The sequence below is a fragment of the Urocitellus parryii genome, chromosome 8, assembly GCF_045843805.1.
Source record: "Urocitellus parryii isolate mUroPar1 chromosome 8, mUroPar1.hap1, whole genome shotgun sequence".
Classification (NCBI taxonomy): domain Eukaryota; kingdom Metazoa; phylum Chordata; class Mammalia; order Rodentia; family Sciuridae; genus Urocitellus; species Urocitellus parryii.
Window position 1 is genome coordinate 28399161 of NC_135538.1, and position 21917 is coordinate 28421077.

At 37.6% G+C, this 21917-nt stretch overlaps 1 protein-coding gene across 4 annotated transcripts in view; it reads right to left on the bottom strand.

Moving 5' to 3' along the window:
* The window catches only part of Pde7b (phosphodiesterase 7B), a 307847-nt gene that overhangs the window by 37990 nt on the left and 247940 nt on the right, over nt 1-21917 (bottom strand). For all 4 annotated transcript variants that reach the window (XM_026391845.2, XM_026391849.2, XM_026391846.2 and 1 more), the window contains 3 exons: nt 6249-6400; nt 3587-3650; nt 1380-1475 (listed from right to left, as the gene is read on the bottom strand). In XM_026391845.2, the coding sequence (XP_026247630.2) occupies nt 1380-1475; nt 3587-3650; nt 6249-6400 (312 nt within the window). The remainder of the gene's footprint in view (nt 1-1379; nt 1476-3586; nt 3651-6248; nt 6401-21917) is intronic.

A 21917-nucleotide genomic window follows, 5' to 3' on the forward strand; every position in this document is an offset into this window, starting at 1 on the left:
CCATTAGTCTGCTGCATCTGATAACCAAAGTGATTCTTAGGATGAAATGCAGTCAGAATGTATATACTTTCCAGATTTGGAAAGCATTCTCTCTGGCTGTGCATTCTGGTATTAATTTGGTTGTCAAAACTGCTTTTATTTATTTATTTATTTATTTATGCACATTTTCTGGGCACATAAATGTGTCCAAAGAATCTGTATCTCTCTTTTTAGGTAGACTAAAATTATTTGGCTCCATTCACGCCCACTACATTGCTCAATCGATTTAAAATACAACCATTCAGAGGTTATTTATATTTCTGGAAAGGAGCTATTTTGTGGCTTATTTCAAATATTTCTGTTATACCTCATATACCTTTTATTCATCGGGGTTGTTTACAATCATATTTAAACCATGGTGCCATCACTTATTATCTATAGAGGGCACATTACTTGACCACAGTTTCCTCCTCTATAGAATGGGGATAATGATAGCTCTGAGCTAAAGGTGTTGCTGTAAGAGTCAATGTGTTAATACAGCAGGTCCTTGGAAGAGGTCTCAGAAGATGGAAGCACCTTGGAAGGCTGGCCATTGAGGCTGCCATTATTTTACTCTAGATGGCATTTAGTTAGCTTCCAAACTCAACGTGCAGCCATGTGACAAGTCAAAGCCAGAAACACATGAAGTGTCAGAGGAAAGCCATTTGTGATTAGAAATCTGCCCTGGATAATTCAGTGACAGATAAATAAGAATATGTACAAAGTGAGGTTGCTTTTTGGTAAAGGTGGTGGCAGGGTTGAGTGGACATATGAAGGGCTTTCAAGTTAGATGGATTTAGAGGTCAACTGATCTTCCATTTTCTAGCCATTGGCGTTGGGAAAGAAATAAGTCTCACTGTACATCTTCTTAACCATGAACCAAATAGGGACAGTAATGAAAAATAATTTCTAACTTTTGGATTTGTTCAAATGGCTAGAGGTAATTACCTAACAATTAATTACCTAACAAATAATTACCCATAGTGGGTGCTACATAAATAGTCATAATTTTTTTAAAGTCTTTTGAAAATTGTCAGCAACTCTTCTTCTGATTAGAATTATTTGTGGTGTACACGACAGGGGTTTTGATAACACATGAGCAGATTAAAATCATCTTTGACAGCTATATGGTTTTCATGGTTTTCTTTGCAGATTCTTAATCTCTAGTAAATGTAACTAATGAGGTGAACAATTTCTCAATGACTTGAGATGGGTAAACTATATTTAAAATAAAGATTATTTAAGATAAATTTGAGGCCTTTATTCACTGTGTTGTGGTTCTTGCCACTTTATATTAGAGTATTATGCACTGTCATTATTCATGGGAATGGGAGGTAGGAATGTGGAAAGAACAGACTTACCTAAAAACCTGTGTAAGGTCACCATGTCCAACTTGAAATGGTGAATGAGTCCATGGGTATTGAAGAGGTGGCACAGCAGCGTTACCAGGCTGTTTCCTAGAGAACAGTCACCTGCTTTAACTTATTTTTATCACTACTACATGCCAAAAATGATACTAAGATCCAAGGTCCGTATAATCATGTTTTTTTGTTAGAATCATTTTCCCCCTTTGGATTTGAAATTATTCAAGTATATTAGATATTATCACTGTGATCTGGTCCTAGATTTTCTCTTATTATACAAATAAAATTAGCTCAGACCTTCCCCCTTATACCAAAGACAATGAAAATATTAAAAGAAGGACTATGCCTAATGAATTGTGGGGTACATACACATGTGTGTGTATCTTTTTAAAAACACAGTTGGTGGCCACTTAAAATGTGCCTGAAGTCACTTCCAATTGATGCTTATATTCACAGGGGAATCTAAACCATCAAAATGCTTAACAGTCAAAGCTTATTCTTCTTCCTAAGGAACATCACCCCAGAGGGACTTGACTATATTTTTTAACTCAAGCCAGCAGAGATGCAAAATTGAACCTATAATAACATAAACATTCAAGAAATACTGCTTAATAATAATGTTTTTGAACTTTAAAAGCATTGAAGAGTTTATTTGAGAATTTGAAATGGACCAAGAAGATGCCTGCGTGTCTTAAATGGAAAATTAGGTGTTGCCTAAGCACCTCTTCCAGGGCACCTCATTCAATGGGTCTCTGCAGATTTTATTCTTTCAATTATTTCAAAACTCTCATGTTAGAGATAATTAATAGCATTGCAACTGTTTCTTGTTCATAAATCTACAAATGAAATTAGTTCTGTCAAAACTGATTTTCTCCTCCCAACTCCCTCATGCCAGTTATTTGTAAGTTAATTTCAGCATTTCTCATTACATATATGTCTGTAGTTCTATGAAATCTCTCTCTCTCTCTCTCTCTCTCTCTCTCTCTCTCTCTCTCTCTCTTTAAGGATGGGGTCTCTCTATGTTACTCACACTGATGGGGTTCGGGGCGGGATTCTCTATGTTGTGTCCAGGCTGGTCTCAAACACCTAGGCTCAAAGGATCCACCTGCCTCAGCCTCCCAAGTATCTGGAACTATAGGTGTGCATCATCATGCCCAGCTGAAGTCTCCTTTTGAATTGGTTGTAATATCTTACGGATCTCTTAATTAGTTGAGTTAAATAAAACCTTTGACGTGCATTCATTTCCTATTTCTATGGCAGTCTTGATTATATTCTTTTAAACAAATTCCATTTTAAAAAAGTTCCTTTTATTCACAGTTAATTTAATTTTCTAGTATCCATTTTCAGTTGATTTGAGCAAAGTGACAATGCTAGATTGTGGGAAGCATCCCTATATGGTCTATTCCCTTTCCACAGTGCAAAGGTCTGTTTCATGACCTTAGGCTACATCTCTCTTGGTTGCACAGTGTTTTCTAAATAATAAAATAGCGAGAAAACCATCTGCAATGACTTCAAGCCCAAGTTTGGTAGATGATAGGACATAGCAACATCAGCATTAACTGTGATGATTTTCACTGCCTCCCTAAGCTTATCATCATTTTTTTTTTTAAATGGGCAGTTGAAAACACAATAGGATTTTAAGGAAGAACTTTAAAGGCACAAGTATTTAAGAAATGAAACATTTCATTGGGAATGTTTACTTTCTCTTTAGATGCAGCCTTAACATCTACATTTTCTACTTAGCCACTGTTTTCTTGGGAGGACACCAACATGTTTGCACAACACCTGCAATGCGACAGATTCTGCTTACCTAGGAACACTGCAAGGACCTCTCCCTAGGAGGGTCAGCACTGATGAGAGGTGCCTTTGTGCTTCCAGTTTTCATCAACTAACAATGAACTTCCTACTTCTGGATGTGGCCAAAGTGTTCCACAAGGAAGGAATCTAATCTGTGGTTTCCTAATTCCTTTGGGATCATCAAGGTCAGAAGGAAACTGTCCTAAGATTCTAGGCTAAATTCAGTCCTGATTCTTAAACTGAATTAATTTTCCCATGCCCTGGTCTTTCTGGAGTGGCTGTAGATTTATGAAAGTGAGGAAAGAAGAGAAAAAGAATAACAGTGTTTAAAAATAAAATTTGTTTCTCATGAAATGAATCCCACTTTATGGTGTGTATTTTAGTGAGAATTCTTTTGGGTAGCTTACCATTTGTCAAGCGATCAAACAAGAAAATGTCAAAGTCCCACATTCCCACTTTGGAGAGCATATGCTGAAAAGGCAAACAGAAAATAGCACCAAATGAATCACATCGAGACTCAAACATTTACTTCGAGACACAGTGAATTAAACAACTAAAAAGTTAGAAATAGCACATTACTCTCTATGTGCAACTGGCTTGGAGTAAATCAAATCTCACTTTACCCACTAATGACAACTCAAGGGACAGGCTGTGGAGTTAAAAACTACCTGGTTCAATGATAGCCATGTCTCTTTCTGGCTGTGGGATGTGGGTCACTTTTCCTTAACTTCTCTTTTTATTTTTATTTTTTTATTGGTTATTCAAAACATTACAAAGATTGCAGAATCACATCGGTTACACATCCACATTTTTACATAATGCCATAATAGTAACTGTTGTATTCTGCTACCTTTCCTATCCTCTACTATCCCCCCTCCCCTCCCCTCCCATTTTCTCTCTACCCCTTCTACTGTAATTCATTTCTCTCCTTATTTTTTCCCATTCCCCTCACAACCTCTTATATGTAATTTTGTATAACAGTGAGGGTCTCCTTCCATTTCCATGCAATTTCCCTTTTCTCTCCCTTTCCCTCCCTCCTCATGAGTCTGTTTAATGTTAATCTTTTCCTCCTGCTCTTCCTTCCTGCTCTGTTCTTAGTTGCTCTCATTATATCAAAGAAGACATTTGGCATTTGTTTTTTAGGGATTGGTTAACTTCTCTGTGTCTCCCTTTCTGCATTTGAAAACTGTGGCAGATAATTCTCTTTCAGAGGGTTGTCATGAGGCTCAAGTACAGTCACACTGTGTTTGGAACACTGCTCATTCATAATGAATACCTGTGTTGGCGTGTAAAACTGAAGTTCAGGAAAGTATCTACATCACAAACACTATGCATTGAAGGGAAGAGGTTTACAACACAGTTTTTAAAAATGAAAGTATTTGCTGAGCACATTATTTGGCTCAATGTGGAAAGAATGTGAAATTAACCATTGTATAGGAAAGTTTGGGTAATTGAACGTATTGCATAATTTAAAGGTCTATTTCAATGCAGACTTATCATTCTATTTTTCTTTTTTAAAATAACACATGCTTGAAATTTGATGGTGACACAAAAACTGGAGTTGTTGATTTTGTCCTTAGTATAGTTCTGAAACTACACTCACCTCTCTTCACAGAGCCCTGACTCATGTAAGGACCAATTCCCCCTCATTTACCTGCCCCTGAATGGCTTCCCCAGTGTTACCTCACAAAGCCACTAACACCTTTATGATGTATCAGAAAGTTGAAGGGATTTTTGAGGTCTAGATTGAGTGAACTTTTTATCCAAATCACATGATACCATAGGCAGACCTAGCACTTGACCTCTGATATCTGAATTTCTGGTTTACTGTTCTTTCTACATCTCAGTGTCACCCTTTTTGAGATGTGGCTGTTCTGAGAATGAAATTCCCCAAGAGTACTCTGTCACTGATGCTTCATTGCTGGGGTGCTTTGTCTTGCTTTCTCTTCAACCAACCAACTATCCAACCATTAACCAACCAAATAATTAACAATGAACTGACCCACAGACAAACACACACATACATACAGATGATGTTCACCCAATCTCAGTCCATTTTTTTCTTTGTAGACCTAATATTGAGAATGGTTTTTCTGGTATTACTTGCTGCTCATTTTTCAATAATATATTAATCATTATTAATTCTTTCTTTTTTTTGATACTGGGGATTGAACCCAGGGGTGCTTCACCACTGAGTGACATTGTCAGCCCTTTTTAATATTTTATTTGCAAATAGAATCTCTTTGAGTTACTTAGGTCCTAATTTGCTTAGGGTCTCTCTGAGTTGCTGAAGTTGGCTTTGAACTCATGATCCTCCCGCCCTAATCTCCAGAACTACTGGGATTACAGGCATGTGCCACCGTGCTGGGCTAATAATATAGATTTCATAATAGTATGTAGATAGTATACTAGAGCAAGTAAGTTATTTAAATTCCTTTGGCAATTTAGGCTTATTTTTGTTTCTAGATTGTCATTAGTTTTTACCTCAGTCAGATCAATGTAGAGCAAAAATAGTTAAAGTTATTAAAAATTATTTGAATGAACTAAAAACAATAAAAGGGATAATGCACCAAGTTAATACCCTAATGTGGAATTGAGAGTGGTTAATTATTGAGTTATTTTCAGTGTCCCTATTACAAGAGATAATTAAATGGATTAGAAAATTTAGTAATTCCCTCATTAGTAATCTAGCAGTCCAAAATTCTACTTAGTGTTGTGTGAATATTTTTTGCACATTTATGAGAATGAAAATAATGTGTCAAGCATGAGAATACTAAGCATATAAACATGTTTTACCTCAGGGTTAGGGGAGACGCTCAGAGGTGAGGTATGTACTTAGCTTACATGAACACCCCTAGAAAACATGCTGGCATTACTCCTAAGAGCTGAGTATAAAATTACTTTCATTTTATAATTGATGGGAAAGTCCAGATGTGTTGAGTAACTAACCTAGAGTCACAGAGCTCCTCTGAAGCAGAGAAGGACTTTCTTACCCCCAGGTACTATTAGCTGAGACAGAGGCTCTTGGCTCTGACCCCTTGCAGGTAGTCAGAGGGGTAACCAGCTTACCCGTGCTTGTCCAAGGTAGTCTTCATCCAGCAGGTGGAGGGGGGCTTGTGGTATGATTCCACGAAGCAGCCTCGATGCATGGAAGTATCTTTGGAAACTTAACAGTCGTTTCACCTTTTTCTTGGTGCCAATTTCCCCTGAGTGTGTTGTATCTATGGAATCAAATGCAGAAGTTCATATATTTAAAAAAGAGCCTATTTTCTCAATTATGTAAAGATATAATGTACAAAAGAGGAAAGAAACTTAAAAGATCCTCTCAATACTTTGAGGGCTAAATTGAATTAAATGTGGTCTATTTAACTCTACATTTGAAATTCTAGATTATAAATAATATTTTATATGTATGGCATTTATTAAAATGTCAAGATATTTCTGAATGTACTTATGGAAAACATGAAATTCATGAATTAAAGACTTTTTTGTTGTTGTGGATGCTGGTATGTTTAGTAAGTGAAATTCACATACTTCTGCATACATTTGAAATGGGAAGTTTTGGTTTTTTTCCTGCTACATTGGAACTGAGGCTCAAAAATATAGATCAAGTTCTCACCCTGTTCTCTCTTCAGTCTGATGAACCCCTTCACTTAAATTAGAAGAGCCATGAGAAAAATTTTTCTTAATGTCCCTGGAATATCTTTAGCAAAGAAATCAATAATCTCAGAGCTAAAGTGATCTAAATGCCCCTTCAAGAAGCAAAGAGGATGCTTGCTTTTCTAATGGAGTGTATCCTCTTCTATTGGTCACTATAAATGCCTGGCAGTAGAGATATTTTAATACTCTTGTCATGTGTACCTTTCCAAACTTGACTGTCAACATCATGACGATCGCTCAGAAAGGTGCCAGGCATGTAATTTGAATATCTGTCAAGATAGTTCTTACCTCAGTGGAAATTCTGAGTCACTCTAAGGCCACCTAAGTGACATCTACTGCCAATTTTGGATGTAGAGTCAATTTAACACTCTTGTAGAAAAATGTGCAGCTCATATATAAGCTGATTTTGGTTTGTGTCATACCTTCTCCCATCTCTTCTTTTGCTCCATGGAACTCAAAATTATAACAAATGCCAGAAACAGAGGAAACGATGGCACTCCCTAATGGCAGTGAATGACCAACATTGATTCATTATGTAGGTTGTATCATGCATGCAAATACATGATTCAGAGATGGCAAGACCTATTCTTCTCAGGAACTGCTACCTGAATGAAATTAAGTTTTTTTTTTATTTTAAAATGAATCTAGAGACCAATAAAAGAGGCAAATATGAACACAAAGAAGTAAATAGAGTACCACTGAAGTTGTGATTAGGCACCCATCAGTATTAAAAATGGTAGACATGGGCTCCATTCTGCTGGTGGGTTCTCACTCATTTCCACGAGTTTATTAAATCAAAGTACAGAATAAAGTGGTTTGTTCTTTTATTTAAAAAACTGAGTGCCTGTGTTCAGTGTGGATGGAGAGGAGAGAAAAGGGGAGAGTGAGAGATGAAGTCTTAGATCAAAGGAGAGCATGAAGATGATATATTTTATTAGCCTTTCTGTGGAGCCACGGCAACGTTTTATGCAGAAAAGTGGTAAGAATAGTCTTACGTTTAAACAGGCCATCCTGGCTTCTGTGTTGAGGACTAATTTAAGAAAAAGGTTTGATGCAGAAAGATCTATTACTTGACATAACACAGGAGAAATGGCCGCTTGGACAATGGTGGTAGCAGTGGAGGGAAATGGAGTTCCTTGGGAGCCCAGTAAGGAAATACAACAAGGATCCAGGTGTGATCCTAAGTGTCTAATGATGCTAATTCATCAGGTATGATGAGGACTGAGAGCTGACCATGAATTATATACTTAAAAAGAGCATGTTTTATTGCATGTCTACAAGCAACAACTCTCTGGTAACAATAAGCACATCTATACCCAGATTTTGTTTTTTAAATATGATTTCTCACTAAGAGCGATCAGACTGCATTGGTAAAGTGGCCTTTTTTAAGGACTGGAACAGCAAATGGACAAGGTGAACTGTAACATCTTGTTATACCAGAAAAAAAAAGGGATACCTTAAAAATGCTGCAATTATTTAAAAATAACAGAGGAAACAAATTTTAAGAGGCCCCTCTGAGCAAATATGGGAATATTAGAGTCACAAAATAAATAAGGAAGAACATGTTATAAATCATTGAAATAAGAACTAACAAGTTCATAGAGATAGTAAGCAAGAGAGTGAATAAATAAGAAGGGAAAGCTCTTTTTTGCAAAGAGTGCCAACTGAAAAGTGTAGAAGAAATAATAGAGCTGGAAAATTGCCATTTTGCAGACATTATAGTAATAACTGAATCAGGCCAGAATCCTTAATGGCTACTAAAGTTATTAAGGGAAATTTAAAAAGCAGTAGGATAATTACATAATATCAAAGCATCCCCTGCAATGACTTATTAATTAGAGAGGAAAAAATAGTCACTTTATAGTGGACAAATGTAGAAGGGGCACCAATCTTTACAAAGTATTCAACAGTCACCAATAATGGGAGAAAGTGACATTATGCACTTCCTGATGTGAAACACTAAAGAAACATCATGGATAGAGTGTTCCTGCCCCAGATGTACATCTAACCCCAATAAAGAGGAAACATCAGAAAAACCAGGTTGAAGAAACTCTACAAAACAATTGGTTTGTACTCTTATAAAAATGTCAATGTCATGAAACATAATGCTAGTGTCAGAATATTATTTCAGAATAATGGATAACAGATTATTTCAGAATAATGGATAATAGTGTACTAAATGTAATGTGTGATCCTGAATTGGAGCCTGGATCAGAGAAAACTGTTCATGAAAGACATTTTAGGATAATTTGTGAAGTTTAAATATAGACTTATGCAAGAGATAATAATACCATATTTATATATTTCTTAAATGTGATAACTGAATGACACAGATGAATGTCCTTATTCTTTGAGAAATACAGGTTAAAATATTTAGAGGTAAGGGGGCATGATGTGTAAAACAAATTCTCAAGTGATTAAGGAAAAAATTTATAGTAGTAGGAAAATATTGTAAAATATAATAATTGGTGCATATGGAAAAATAGTATGTGACTTGTTCCATTCTTGACAATTTTCTACGAATTAAAAATTATGTTTAAAACAACATCAAGTACAGTCAACTCCTGTAAGGAGTTTTACTGAGCTGGAGAATAAGAAATGGGATAATAGTTTCATATAAAAGGAAATCCATTCTTTCAATAAATAAATGAAAACAATTATTCCTATGTTTTATACACACACACACACACACACACACACACACACACTTGGAAATGAACCCACAGGCACTCAACCACTGAGCCACATCCCCAGCCCTTTTAGAGACAGGGTCTCACTGAGTTGCCTAGAGCCTCACTAAATTGCTGATGCTGGCTTTGAACTCTTGATCCTCCTGCCTCATCCTCCTGAGCACTGAGATTATAGGCGTGTGCTACCACACCCAGCTCCAATATATTTTTTCTTGACAATTATTCAGAAGTGACGTGAGACAGCCATTGGTAAAGATAATAACATGTTCTTTTCCTATTTGGGGGTCATACATAAAACTAAATGAAAAAAAAATCTTCAAGGAACTCCCTAAAGGGGGGAAAACATGAAATAATGCCATAAAAACTATGTTCATTTAAATCAGTATTAATTTTTACTAATCACTCAACTGTCATTTGAGAAGCATTTTTGTGCTGTGTGAGATAATCAAAACGGAGAATAAGAAACTGAAAATGTAGCCGAGAGGAAAAAAAATCCATAAAGAAAGTATCTGAAAGCAGATCCCCATTCTGTATAACAGTTCTAGGTACTACTCTTTTAAGTATTCAGATGTGTCATCAATCATTGTGTAAGTTCTGACATCTTTGCTTCTGAAAGGACTTTCTGTGCATAGCTAGCATACGTACTTTAGTAATTAGGAGTATGATCATATGCATTGCTGGATTAAAAATTTAAATTATTAGTTAAGCTAAGTCTTACAACTAGCTCAGCTAAATTCAGCTCAGGAAAATCTATGGCATCTTAGTAATGTATCTAGTAGTGAAAGTGAGATTTATATGATAAAAAAATCATTATTAGCCAGGCACAGTGGCAAATGCCTGTAATCCCAGAAGCTTGGGAGGCTGAGGCAGGAGGATCGTGGGTTCAAAGCCAGCCTCAGCAAGAGTGAGGTACTAAGCAACTCAGTGAGACCCTGTCTCTAAATAAAATACAAAATAGGGCTGGGGATGTGGCTCAGTGGTTGAGTGCCCCTGAGTTCAATCCCCAGTACCAAAAAAAAAAAAAAAAAAAAAAAAATCATTACTTAGAGGCATTCATCTTTGTTTGGATTTATTGTTTCATGGTCTCCAAATTCTCATTTGGAATAGTTACACAAAGGTGCTCTAGAATGTTCCATTGCCTCATCTATGTAAGCATTGACCCTAAATGTGAAATTCATCTTCTGTCCACTTGTTCCTTTATGAATATTACAAATATGTACATATTAACACATTTTTGCACTACTCTGGTACTAATTTTAGGGTTATGAAGTTTGTATTGGCTCTGCCAGTATGGTAATTTTTAAAATTTACAAGTTGGAGTTGGCTTAAGTGCAAAATAGGTTCATAAAAATTATTTTCATTTTTTGAGTACCTTCTCTATGGCATATTCTCTTTATAGGGGATGATAAATGTTAGTGCTAGGAGAAACTTTGAACCTAGTATAAATACCTGAGATTTTTTAAAAAAGTTATAAGTATGCCTATATGATGAGGTCCTTTCTGTCAACTGTATACCTGGTTCCTTGAATAAGATCGATATCAACTATTCCCAAAGTAGAGTAGCTAGTAATTAGTGCAGAAGACTCTCAGGTGATACCAAAGACAAAGAAAGCTTTATGTTTAAGTGAAGAGAACTGGCCTCAAGTAAATATGGAACTCCAATTACATCAACTTAATATCAGCACTTTTGAACATTAACCCAACCAAAACTATTAAATAGTGTACTAACAAATGCCCTATTCTGCTAATTATTGTATTAATAATTATTGAAATTCTTTACTGGGCTAGTGGATATTCATAGCATTTTAAATTTCTTTTCTTACATAATTTTTAATATGTCATCTTGTACCATTGAGTTATTGGTGTTAATGACTATTACACTCAAGGTCAGAAACTATTTTAACAAACTGTAACTCCTGGTATCTAATGCATAATCACATAGACAATGGAAATGGTAAAAAGTTTGTTAGTATTTCCCTCTTCTAATTTATGTATGGAGCTTTTGAGATCCTCTCTTCCAGATGAAGTAGGTAAGAGGCTGTTGTAAACTATAACAACACACTGTATGCATGTGTTGGAATGTCATACTGTGTCCTGTTAATAGGCACAATTATTACATGTTGATTAAGAAGTAAAATTAAATAAAAATTATTGATTTAATTGAAACAAATTCAATTAGTTTATTGAAACATCACCATCAGGTGCCCCTTTTCAATAATAAGCCAATTTATAAAAGGCAAGATGATAAAACTTTTTAAATTTTTTTTTTTTTTAAAATTTGTTCTCTTTAGTTGTATATAAGATGATAAAACTTACATGTTACTTTTTGAAATAATTTTCTTGGTGAGACCCCAAAATACAGTTGCAGGGCTCAGGTTATCTTGCCACTGCCATTTAATTTAATTGATCTCCATTCTGACACTCAATTGTACCCCATATGGCGCAAAGCTCGCTCTTATTCACAGGTCTGTAAGGTCTTAGAGACCAGATTCCTGTTAGTTTTCATTGGATTTCCACAATACCCTGCAAATACGTGTTGAAGAAATTAAATTACTTTCCTGAGATGTGTGCTCTAGTCTAACTTCAAGAAGCTGAACCCTTGAGAAATCAGAGAGAAATTTGCAGTTTTCAATATGCAGCTTTAAAAAGATGAGACAAAGTTAATTACTTGAAGTGTCCTGACAGGAGTAGCAGGTTTGCAACACAGCTTCTTCTCACTTATTACACATTCTACTAGTTTGGGGTTCAGGATTCCTGCAAAGTTGGAAGGTTAGTGGAATTATATAGGATGGCAATTTTCTTGAAAGCCGACCCAAGTATTTAAAGATTGAAGCAGCCTAATTTAAGATGCATTTGCCAGTTAGACATAATTTTTAAGTAGACTACTTTAAAAAATAATAAAAAAACCCCAAACCAATGAAGAGGTTGTGTGTAGAAAATATGTAGAAAATAATATTAATGGGTTTCCAGAATATACAGTGTAGACTTCTTCTAGTCTTTTTGATGAGGTGTTAAAGATGTCAGTCTCTGAATGAGTCTAGTGCTCATTTCAAATTATTAAACACTTCGATTCATTTTCATGTGCTTTGAGCAAATTTCATAATTTGGTTTTGGCTGTAATGACTTCGGTATTCAAATCCACCCTTTCACAGTTTAGCATCTTCAGACACTAAAGTTTCCATTTATTCACAAAGAGAATCAGCGGCCAAAAAAAACTTTTAAAATAAAATACTACATCTCTTCCAGTCTCCAATCATTCGTGCTCATAAATGGCCATATTTGTTTATTTCTCCCTGTACATATTCTCAGAGTCAGAAAATGGTATGTAGAAACTGATCACAACCCTATATTATTTGGTCCCTAAGGTCATTAAGTGTAGAGCTTTTCTCACATGGAGTGGGGGCAGATATATCCTTAAAACAAAGTTATCACCAATGACTTTTGAGATCCCAAGTGATTTAATTGAGATAAAATATAAATTCCTAAACATCGAGAGCATTTCCTAGGCTCAGATTTTAATAGAAAAGGAAGAAAATCAGTTGTAAACACTAAAAAACAAACATACACAGAACACGACATCATGAACAACAATAACAAAAACACTAAAAATGAATGGTGGGAAAGAAACTCAAACCAAAATAGAACACATGAACATTTTAAAAGTCTAACTAGAAGTTGGGACACGGATTTCAGTCTAAAGGAGCTAAGAAGTTATTTTAAGTTCTCCAAACTCAGGTCTTGAACAGAACTTATTAAAGCCCCATGACATTAGCTCTTCTGTGCATGGCTGTCACCAGAAGAAGAGCTTTGTTTCCACACAGCCACGAAGTGGGAGGAGGAGGGGGAGGAAGAGGAAAGTGTTCTTTAAGGCAGGGTAAAATTGTTTCTCAAGATCTAACTTTTTAACATTTAATTTTTTTTCTTTTATGTTCTTGACAGTGATGAGTCAGGAGACATCAGGGACTTTTCCTTCCCCAGCTGGTGACATCTACACCTGCTACCTAGTGGAAGCAAAGTATTAGAGAGTATTATGTGCTTGTCCTCTTCAACCACACCACACACTGATTTTTGGCAAAATTCACTGCTTTTGTCTGATTATTTTGCCTACCATAAAAATCCATCCCATCCAATTTCTAACTTCTGGGGTTAGGAATGGTTGTTTCCTTTTTTGTCAGAAGGGAAAAAGTCTTTCACAGGAATATCTTAAGGTTTGTTTGGGCAATAGGAAGGTTTTTCAAAATCAGCTTGAATGAAATTTAAATGAATTAGTAGGAAACAGATCAAATTTCCTCAGTCCTCGAGAAGAAATATGTGCCAGGCACAATGTGGTTTTATTGAACCCTCCGCTTTGGAGTTTGAAATGTTTAGCAAATCCAGATTTGAGGGCGATGGCTTGTGGTAAGCAAATTGAGATGACCAAACTTTCAGTTGATCCTACGTCTCCAGAGGTTAAAAACTGCTGCAGTAACTCCCAGTGCTCAGCATATACTTAAAATAAATGTGGTCTTTTATCTGGAGATATGTGTTTGGATGTTAAGTTTCACTACAGAAATTCCAGATGTATGCTGTAATGTACATCTGCTTCTCTGCTTTCACCATGTCTGCTACTGCACACCCCCGTCTCAGAATATTGGACTAAGTCTTTGCCTCTGGTCACCCCCTCCAATCTATCTCTCCTACCACTGACAGATTTATTCCTCAAGCACACTCCTACCATGTCAGTCCTCTGCTCCGAATCCTACAATGGCTCCCCAATGTCTACTTGATTAAGTTCATATTATTTACTCTGGCATTTGTGGTCTTCCACAATGTGATGCCAACTTATTTTTTTCCATTTTTATCTTCTTCCACAGGTTCCCTGCAGACAGATAGGTCTCTGATCTGCTGTTGTCCTTATGGCTTTCCGTTTCAATATGCACCTGAATGCTATCTCCACCCTCTGAAACGCTCACCTCAAACTTTTGCCTCTCGACTTCCTGGTCAGATGCATTCAGATGCTTCTGTGAGCCTCAAATCTTTGCCATTGGTATTGTAGTAGTTTAGCCTGCCTTGTAAGCAAATGTTGCACACATTGTAAGACCTGCTGGGCCACATGGTGCCTGGCTTCAAAAGTCTTTACTGGATGAAGGAATGAAGGCAAGAGGTGATTATTGATTGAGGTGTCGCTGCTTTCCTAACTACTGGAGCACATTACCTGATTACCATGTGATTATTAAATTGAATGAATTATCCAGAGCAGATAATATTCTCTCATCTAACACAACAGATAACAGAGGTGATGTGATGCCTTTGGTAGAACTTGAACCTCTATTTCTTTTCTGACTTTGTTGGATTTTATGCAATGATTATAAGTGCATTTTTAGAATAGTGGTAGATTAGTACTGCATTCACTTTATCCAATGGTAGAGGTCTGAATAGGAACTTTTATCCTAATAACGTGCAGAAAAGAATACCTTATGCTTTATTCTTTGGAAAGGAAATGTCCTGTAAGCTAAATTCCTCTTTATTTGTAGGTTGCAAAAATAAAGATTTTGTTTGAATTGTATTGCACTTGGGTGAATCTTCTGGCTTTATAAATGGTTAGTACCTGTGGGTAGAGTGTAATATTTTACATGTAAATATCCATCCTCAGTCCAGCAGAGAACTCCATGGTTTTGTATGGATCATAGTAGCACATAAAGAGTAGCCACATCAATAGCTCTTGGCGTAGGACACTTAAGAAACAAGGTCCCATTCAAGGTCCCATCCACACTGAACTAGATCAAAACAAAGAAAGACTTGTCTTTGATGCTGATGGCAGTGTTCACTTGCACGAGTACCTGACCTGACACCAAAGACATAATAGATGTACTTAATCTGGAATAAACACAATTGGCCTCCCAGTCAACGTATTCAGTCATAGCAGAAACAGGACTTGGGGCTGGGGTGATGGAACTAAGAAATATTGAGTACATATCAGGTGATTTCTATTTGTCATTTCATTTAATTTTCCTAAAAGTGGATATTGTAAAGTTGGGATTCATAGGTACATTTTACAGATGAAAAAAAAAAAACATGGGCTCAGAAAGGTGTATTGATTTATCCAAAGCCACACAGCCAGTAAGTAGCAGAGCAGGGACTGGAACCTGGGTCCATCTCTTCTTGAAGATGATGTGCTATTCATTATACCCCACTTTTTTTTTTTTTTTTTACAGGATATATGTGATGCTAGCACAGAACCTTATTTTCATTGGGGTATAGTGGTATATCAGTACTTGAGGGATTTCAATTTTATATCCTTTTAAAAAAAGGATAGTAAAGTGGCCAGAATCATAGAAGTAGAAAGTGGAAAGTGGAAACGGGAAATTGCTGTTTAGTGGGTGTAGAGTTTCAGTTTATGCAAGGTGAAAACGTTTTAGAGATCTGCTGCACAATACTGTACTTAGAAGTAAATAAGTAAGAAGACGTAACCGTACACTTAACAATTCATGGGGGTAGATTTCATGTTATTTACCACAATAAAAATATACTAAAACAAAAACTGTAAAAAGAAATTTTAAATATTACTTATAAATACAAATGTTTAAAGTCAGTAAAGACTTAAAGTTTGAAGGGTAAAATGGTATCACTGAATAGGAATGTCAGAGTGAGAATACTGAAATGCTGATCCTGAAAGACAACCATAAAAGCACTAGAAAACAACTCAAGAAATAACTTCATGGCAAAATTTGGAAGTGATTCTATGTATGTAACTTTTCCTGTTTCACTAAATGTACAAATGTAATATTAGGAAATGAATAATAAATCACTTGTGGGTTTTAAAATTGAAAACACATGTCATCCTGACACTGACTTAATATGATTTGATTATTATGTTGTTACCCAGAGAAATTCACAGACATTGGTTAGTGCCTGCAGCTTTGGACAAGACAAACATTTTTTGTTGTGTACATAGAGCAGAGCAGCCGCTTGTGGGGAAGGGAAGGAGTGGGAGGTACTTGGGCAAACAGGCTGCTCAAAATAAAATTTTGACAGGATATGTACAGGACTCCTGTTTAACCATTTTGGAGCCTGAAAGTCACTCGAATTGTACCCAAAGGGTTGTCTGCCGATTGAGACATCATCTTGTTTCATGTAGTTCATGGTCATTCTCTTCTTCTTTCCCTCCCTCTAGAAAACACAGATGTCTTTTACGTATTATCTAAATATAACTCATTACCTTTATAATTTTCAGTATTCTTCTAATCAGAAATGGTTATCTAATATATCTAAGCTTTTCTTTGGAAGTTGTCAATGAATGAAATGGAGGAGTTAATTGGCTATCTGATTTCCTGTATGGAAAGGCTCCCCCAACAAACATCAGCTGAGCGTGGACTCTGCCAAGTACTGACACGCTTGCATGTATAGAATATTCAAAGCACTGTTTCTGCATTCAGTCCAAGGAACATAGTATCTTGGCTTTGGCCTTATTGTGCTGCTCTTAGGATGCAAACTTGCTTCAGGATAGCCATGGCCTCTGGGATTCTGCCCATTTCCTGCCTGGAACATGGTAGGATGAGCTCTTGAACCTTTTCGCCACTTTGATTTCTACTTTAGCTGGGAAGGATAAGGGAGGTTTTAATGTAAAAAGCCTAGAAATTATAATATATGGTGAAATATATGAGCAAGAGAAAGTTATTTTTCTAGCAAGTGTGCCACTGTCAAGAATGTGGTCATTCCTATTGCCCTTCACCTTTGGTAGAGTCAGGAGCCTGTCTTTACACATGGGATAAAGGCAAGATGGTACCTGGTATGTCTTTGGGGTGTGTGGCAGTGTGGAGAGGGTGAGATGGCAGAGCAGGAGAAAAGGAATGAGGAAGGGAGGCCAAAAGAGAAGGGACAGTCTGGGCACAGTATCGCATTGTGAGGCTAAGGCAGGAGGATCAGAAGTTCAAGGCCAGTTTCAACAACTTAGTAAGGCCCTAAGCAACTTATGGAGACTCTGTCTCAAAAGAAATTTTAAAAAGGAGGTGGGGCAGGTGGGTTTTTGGCTTAGTGGTAAAACAAAACAAATTAAAAAAAAAAAAAAAAAAGGAGAAGGGATGGTCAAACACCCACAGGAGGTGGCTTCAGTAAAAGGCAACCTAAGAAAGGCAAGGATTTTTTTTTTCCACCATCCTGTGCTTCCCATGTGGGTTTGAGAGTTGTCATTCATGAACCCTGTTCTTCCTGGTAACTAGTCCTGCTTTTCCTTCTGGATGAAGTGAAGCATGATGGCAGGGAGAGTGGTTAGTCAGAAGAATGTTCCTAATCTAAGAGCTCAAGAGACTATACAGTTCTAAAAACAAGCTTATATAAGCCTACGTTGGAAAAAAAATGTGAATATATACATAAACTGTGAAAGCCACAGAGAAACCTAGTCAAGGAGAAGTTGTGGACATGTACACGGCAAGGAGCGAAGGTGGCATCGAAACCACCATGAAGCACGTGAAGCGTTTGTGCTGTGTCTCTTGCCTTCCCTCCTCCTCACTCGGCACTGCTCAGAGTGAGGAGTTGTCACTGTTGTGTCTGAAGGAGGAGACTCTGGGGGGGAGACGGGGAGAGGCAAGATAGTTCCAGAACAACTCAGCTAAGGACTTGTAGAATGACTAAAGAGAATAACTGTCCTTGATGCCTTCAGTAACTCCTGTTTCTCTTCTCCAAACACGAAGTTTACTTTGGCTCAGACCCTGAGCTGGGTGTCATTGATACAAAGATGAGGGACATGGAGCCTCAACCCGCAGAGAGCCCCCCCTCATCAAGAAGCAGAGCTCATTACTGCTCCTCCATGACAGTCACAGTTGAAGAAGTGACTGTGGGGGGAAATCTCTGCACTCTCTTGTGGCCTCCAGAGGCCTCTCAAGCAGGCAGGTAGTGTAGCTAGTCAACAGCAGGGTTCGGACGTCCAGGGGAAGCTATGGCACCATCACGATCCTGCTGTTCTCCCTGGTATCTTTTCCAAGGCCGCAGAGGTAAGCCTTAGCATAGTCCTAATGCTCTACCTGGAATCTCTGCCAGAGGGATGTCTAGGGGCCAGAGTCTACACTCAGTGACTGATGATGAGATGTGTCTTAGATCATTGCCGGCTGCGATAACAGAATACTGCAGACTGGGTGTTTTAGAAAGAAAGGAAATTTATTTTTTACAGTTCAGGGAGCGGGGTATCCAAGGTTAAGGGGCCTGCATCTGGTGAGGGCTTTTTACAGTATCACCCCATGCATCCTTACCTTCTGTGAGAGTGGCGGAGCAAATGCAGAGAAGAGTGAAGATGGGGACCCAATTCATCCTTTTATCAGAAACCTACTCTCGTGATAATGAACCCACTGCCATGATGGCATTAATCCACCCCAGCGGGCAGAGGTCTCATGACCTGACCACCTCTTAAAGGCCCCACCTCTCAACACTGTTACACTGGGGATTAAGTTTCCAGCACATAAACTCTGGGGGACACATCCAAACTGCAGAAAGAGGCAATTAAAAAGTGTAATATCAAGGAAAGGGTGCTTGGCCTAGAATGAGGTTCAAGTGTGGGTTCTGCCACTCACCAGTTTTTTTGGGCAAAAGAATTGAAATGAGCCCACATGGGGCATGTGAGTTAGGCCAGCTTGTGTGTAAGGAGAGCTCCGGTCAGAACAAAAACATCATCTGGGAGATATTTCAAAGGAATATTTGAGCTTGGAATAACTTGCAATTAGGTAGGCAAAACCAGATGAATAGTTCCTGATGGAAGGGGGGATAGAAGGAATAGTTCCAAGTGTGGAGTACTACGCAGAAGGGAAGTCATGGGGAGGCTGGGCTTTGGGACAGGGTAGAAGGTGGGGCAAGGGACAGAAAGAGGGGAAAGAGGTTGAATGGCCTTCTTGGTTCTTTCCAGCGGCTGATGTTCTGTGCTGAGCACCCCAGAGCAATGCCACCCAATTCATATTCAGCAAAGCAGTTGCATGCTTATTAGAATTGTCATATCTAGTTGTCTTTCTTACTCACTAAACTGTTAGCTCCTTGAGGGCAGGGCCTATGCTTTATGTACCTTTTAATTCCCAGCACTGAGCACAATGGAATGAGTAAAGAAGATGAAAAATCAAAGAAAAACTTTTATCTCTTTGGTAATTCCTTGGGGACCCCATTTCTTAAAACAAAATAACCTACTAATACCTGCTGTGGTTCTAGGGTTAAAGTGGAGAAATAGAGTACCAAAAGGTTAAGCAGTTCAGAAAGAACCTTATAACAAGCAGAACAGGCATTAAAACAGTTCCCACACCTATCACAATCTGATAGGTAACAGAATTTTAAAAAATCAGGTTCTAATTGGAATTGAGGAATGTGTTGTAAGTTTTCCATCTTTGCAAACAAAGTTGCATTAATTAATTTAAATGATCATCTTTCTGATAAGAATTAGGTGGATGGATGTCAAATCATTACCCTGGTGACTTGCACTGGGCATATTTGGTTTACACCTATGTGCTAAGCTGGCTTTCCAAGTGAGTAGAAATCAGTCCCTTAGGTGCCAGTCTGTAAAAGCAGCCCAGCTTTTCAGTGTCCTAGAGAGCACCCTCTCGGTAATGACAAGCAGCAGTCTGCCCTCTTGATGACCTGGTGGGGTTGACAGATTTCACACTGGTGGAGAATGGAGAGTGAGGAGTGTGCTATTTGGAGACCATCCAGAGCTATTCTTCAAAGTGTCAGAAACATCACAACAGGGTGCAAAGTTCAGAAGTTCAGTTAAGTTTAAGGTCCTTCACCTTGGAAAGTTTTCATTATTTTTTTTTCTCTTTCTTATATGTCCCAATGAATGCTGCAGTTGCAAATTTGTCAGCACGACTTGGTCAAAGCCCACTCAACATTTTATGCCAAAGATCTGCTTTGAAAGATTATGCATCTGTCAAAATGTGCCCTGGGAGGCTTAGATCATTTTAAAAGTTTCTCATTTTCAGTAACCATATTTCTAGTTATATTTAATTTCTAATTCTCTCAGGAGCCCCAACTCTGAAATAGTTTTCTTAAGGGCACTGAAACTTTCTGAAATTTACTTTAAATTCATTCTTTGTTAACTTCAAGTCAAAAGAGAAACTTAATGGTTAACAAGCCATAAATAGTAAGAATTTATAATAATAAAATAGAATGTTATGATAATAGCTTTAGAAGTTGTATTTTATTTTAAGACATTTTAAAACTGAAAGCTATCACTGATAAAATAAAAATACCAAAGTGGCTTAATAACTACACATTAGTTAGCAATGCATAGCTTAAGACTCAAGTGCTGCCGGGATTTATAAGTTCAATGTGAGAGGCGTTACTCCCTAGGGGACATTTGGGAAACACTGGGGAGGCAATTTTGGTAGTTGAAATGATGGAAAGGGCTATAGTGGAATTAGTGGGAGGGAGCCAGGGATGTTCTGCACAACCAAAAATTGTCCTGCACCTCCTTCAATTTCTCTTTTATTGTTCAGACATTCAATGTAGGTGAAGAGCCTATTTATAATAATTAGAATCTGGAACCTAACCCTACTTCTCTCTTTTAAATATAAGCACAAAAAATTCTTTTTTTGGAGGGGGGGATACAAGGGATTGAACTCAACCACTGAGCAACATCCCCAGCCTTATTTTGTATTTTACTTAAAGACAGGATCTCATTGAGTTGCTTAGCTCCTCACTGTTGCTGAGGCTGGCTTTGAACTCACTATCCTCCTTTCTCAGCCTCCTCAGCCACTGTGATTACAGATGTGCAGCACCATGCCAGCCACAAAGAATTTTATAGTTTTAATATTTGCTTTTCAAAAATGCAATTACCATGCAGATTAAGGGAAGAATGTAGCTTTGGCAAGTATTGGGGTGGGATAGGAGGAGGAAGTGGTGGACAGGACTTTTCCAGATGTTGTTCTCCACCTTAGGAAATGTTTGACTATGTTTCCAACATAATGCACCTGTGTTAATCTGCATTTGCCACACTCACAGGGATTCTGCATGTAGGTGCAGTAGATGCTTCTATTATTATGTCTTCTAGGGCAGTGATGGCTTGGTCCTCAGTGTATTGATATTAAGAAGTAGTGGGACCTTGAAGGGTGAATCCCAATGGGAGATCATTAGGTCATTGGAAGGGATTAAAGTAGTGATTGTGGGATCCTAGTGAGTCTTTCTTCTCTGGTTATTATAAAGAGCAAGACTGATTTCTTGCCTGCCTCTCTGGTGCCTGTGTCACCATAGGATCTCTCCCTCCTGCACACGCTTCTGCTATGATGTCATTCACTATGTAACACAGCTGAAGGGCCCTCACAGAGCGGAATAGAAGTTGGTGTCATATCTTGAACCTCTGAAGCTGTAAGAGAAATAAACCTCTTTTCTTATAGAGTATCAGATCTTAGCATTTTGTTATAGCAATAAAAACCAGACAAATA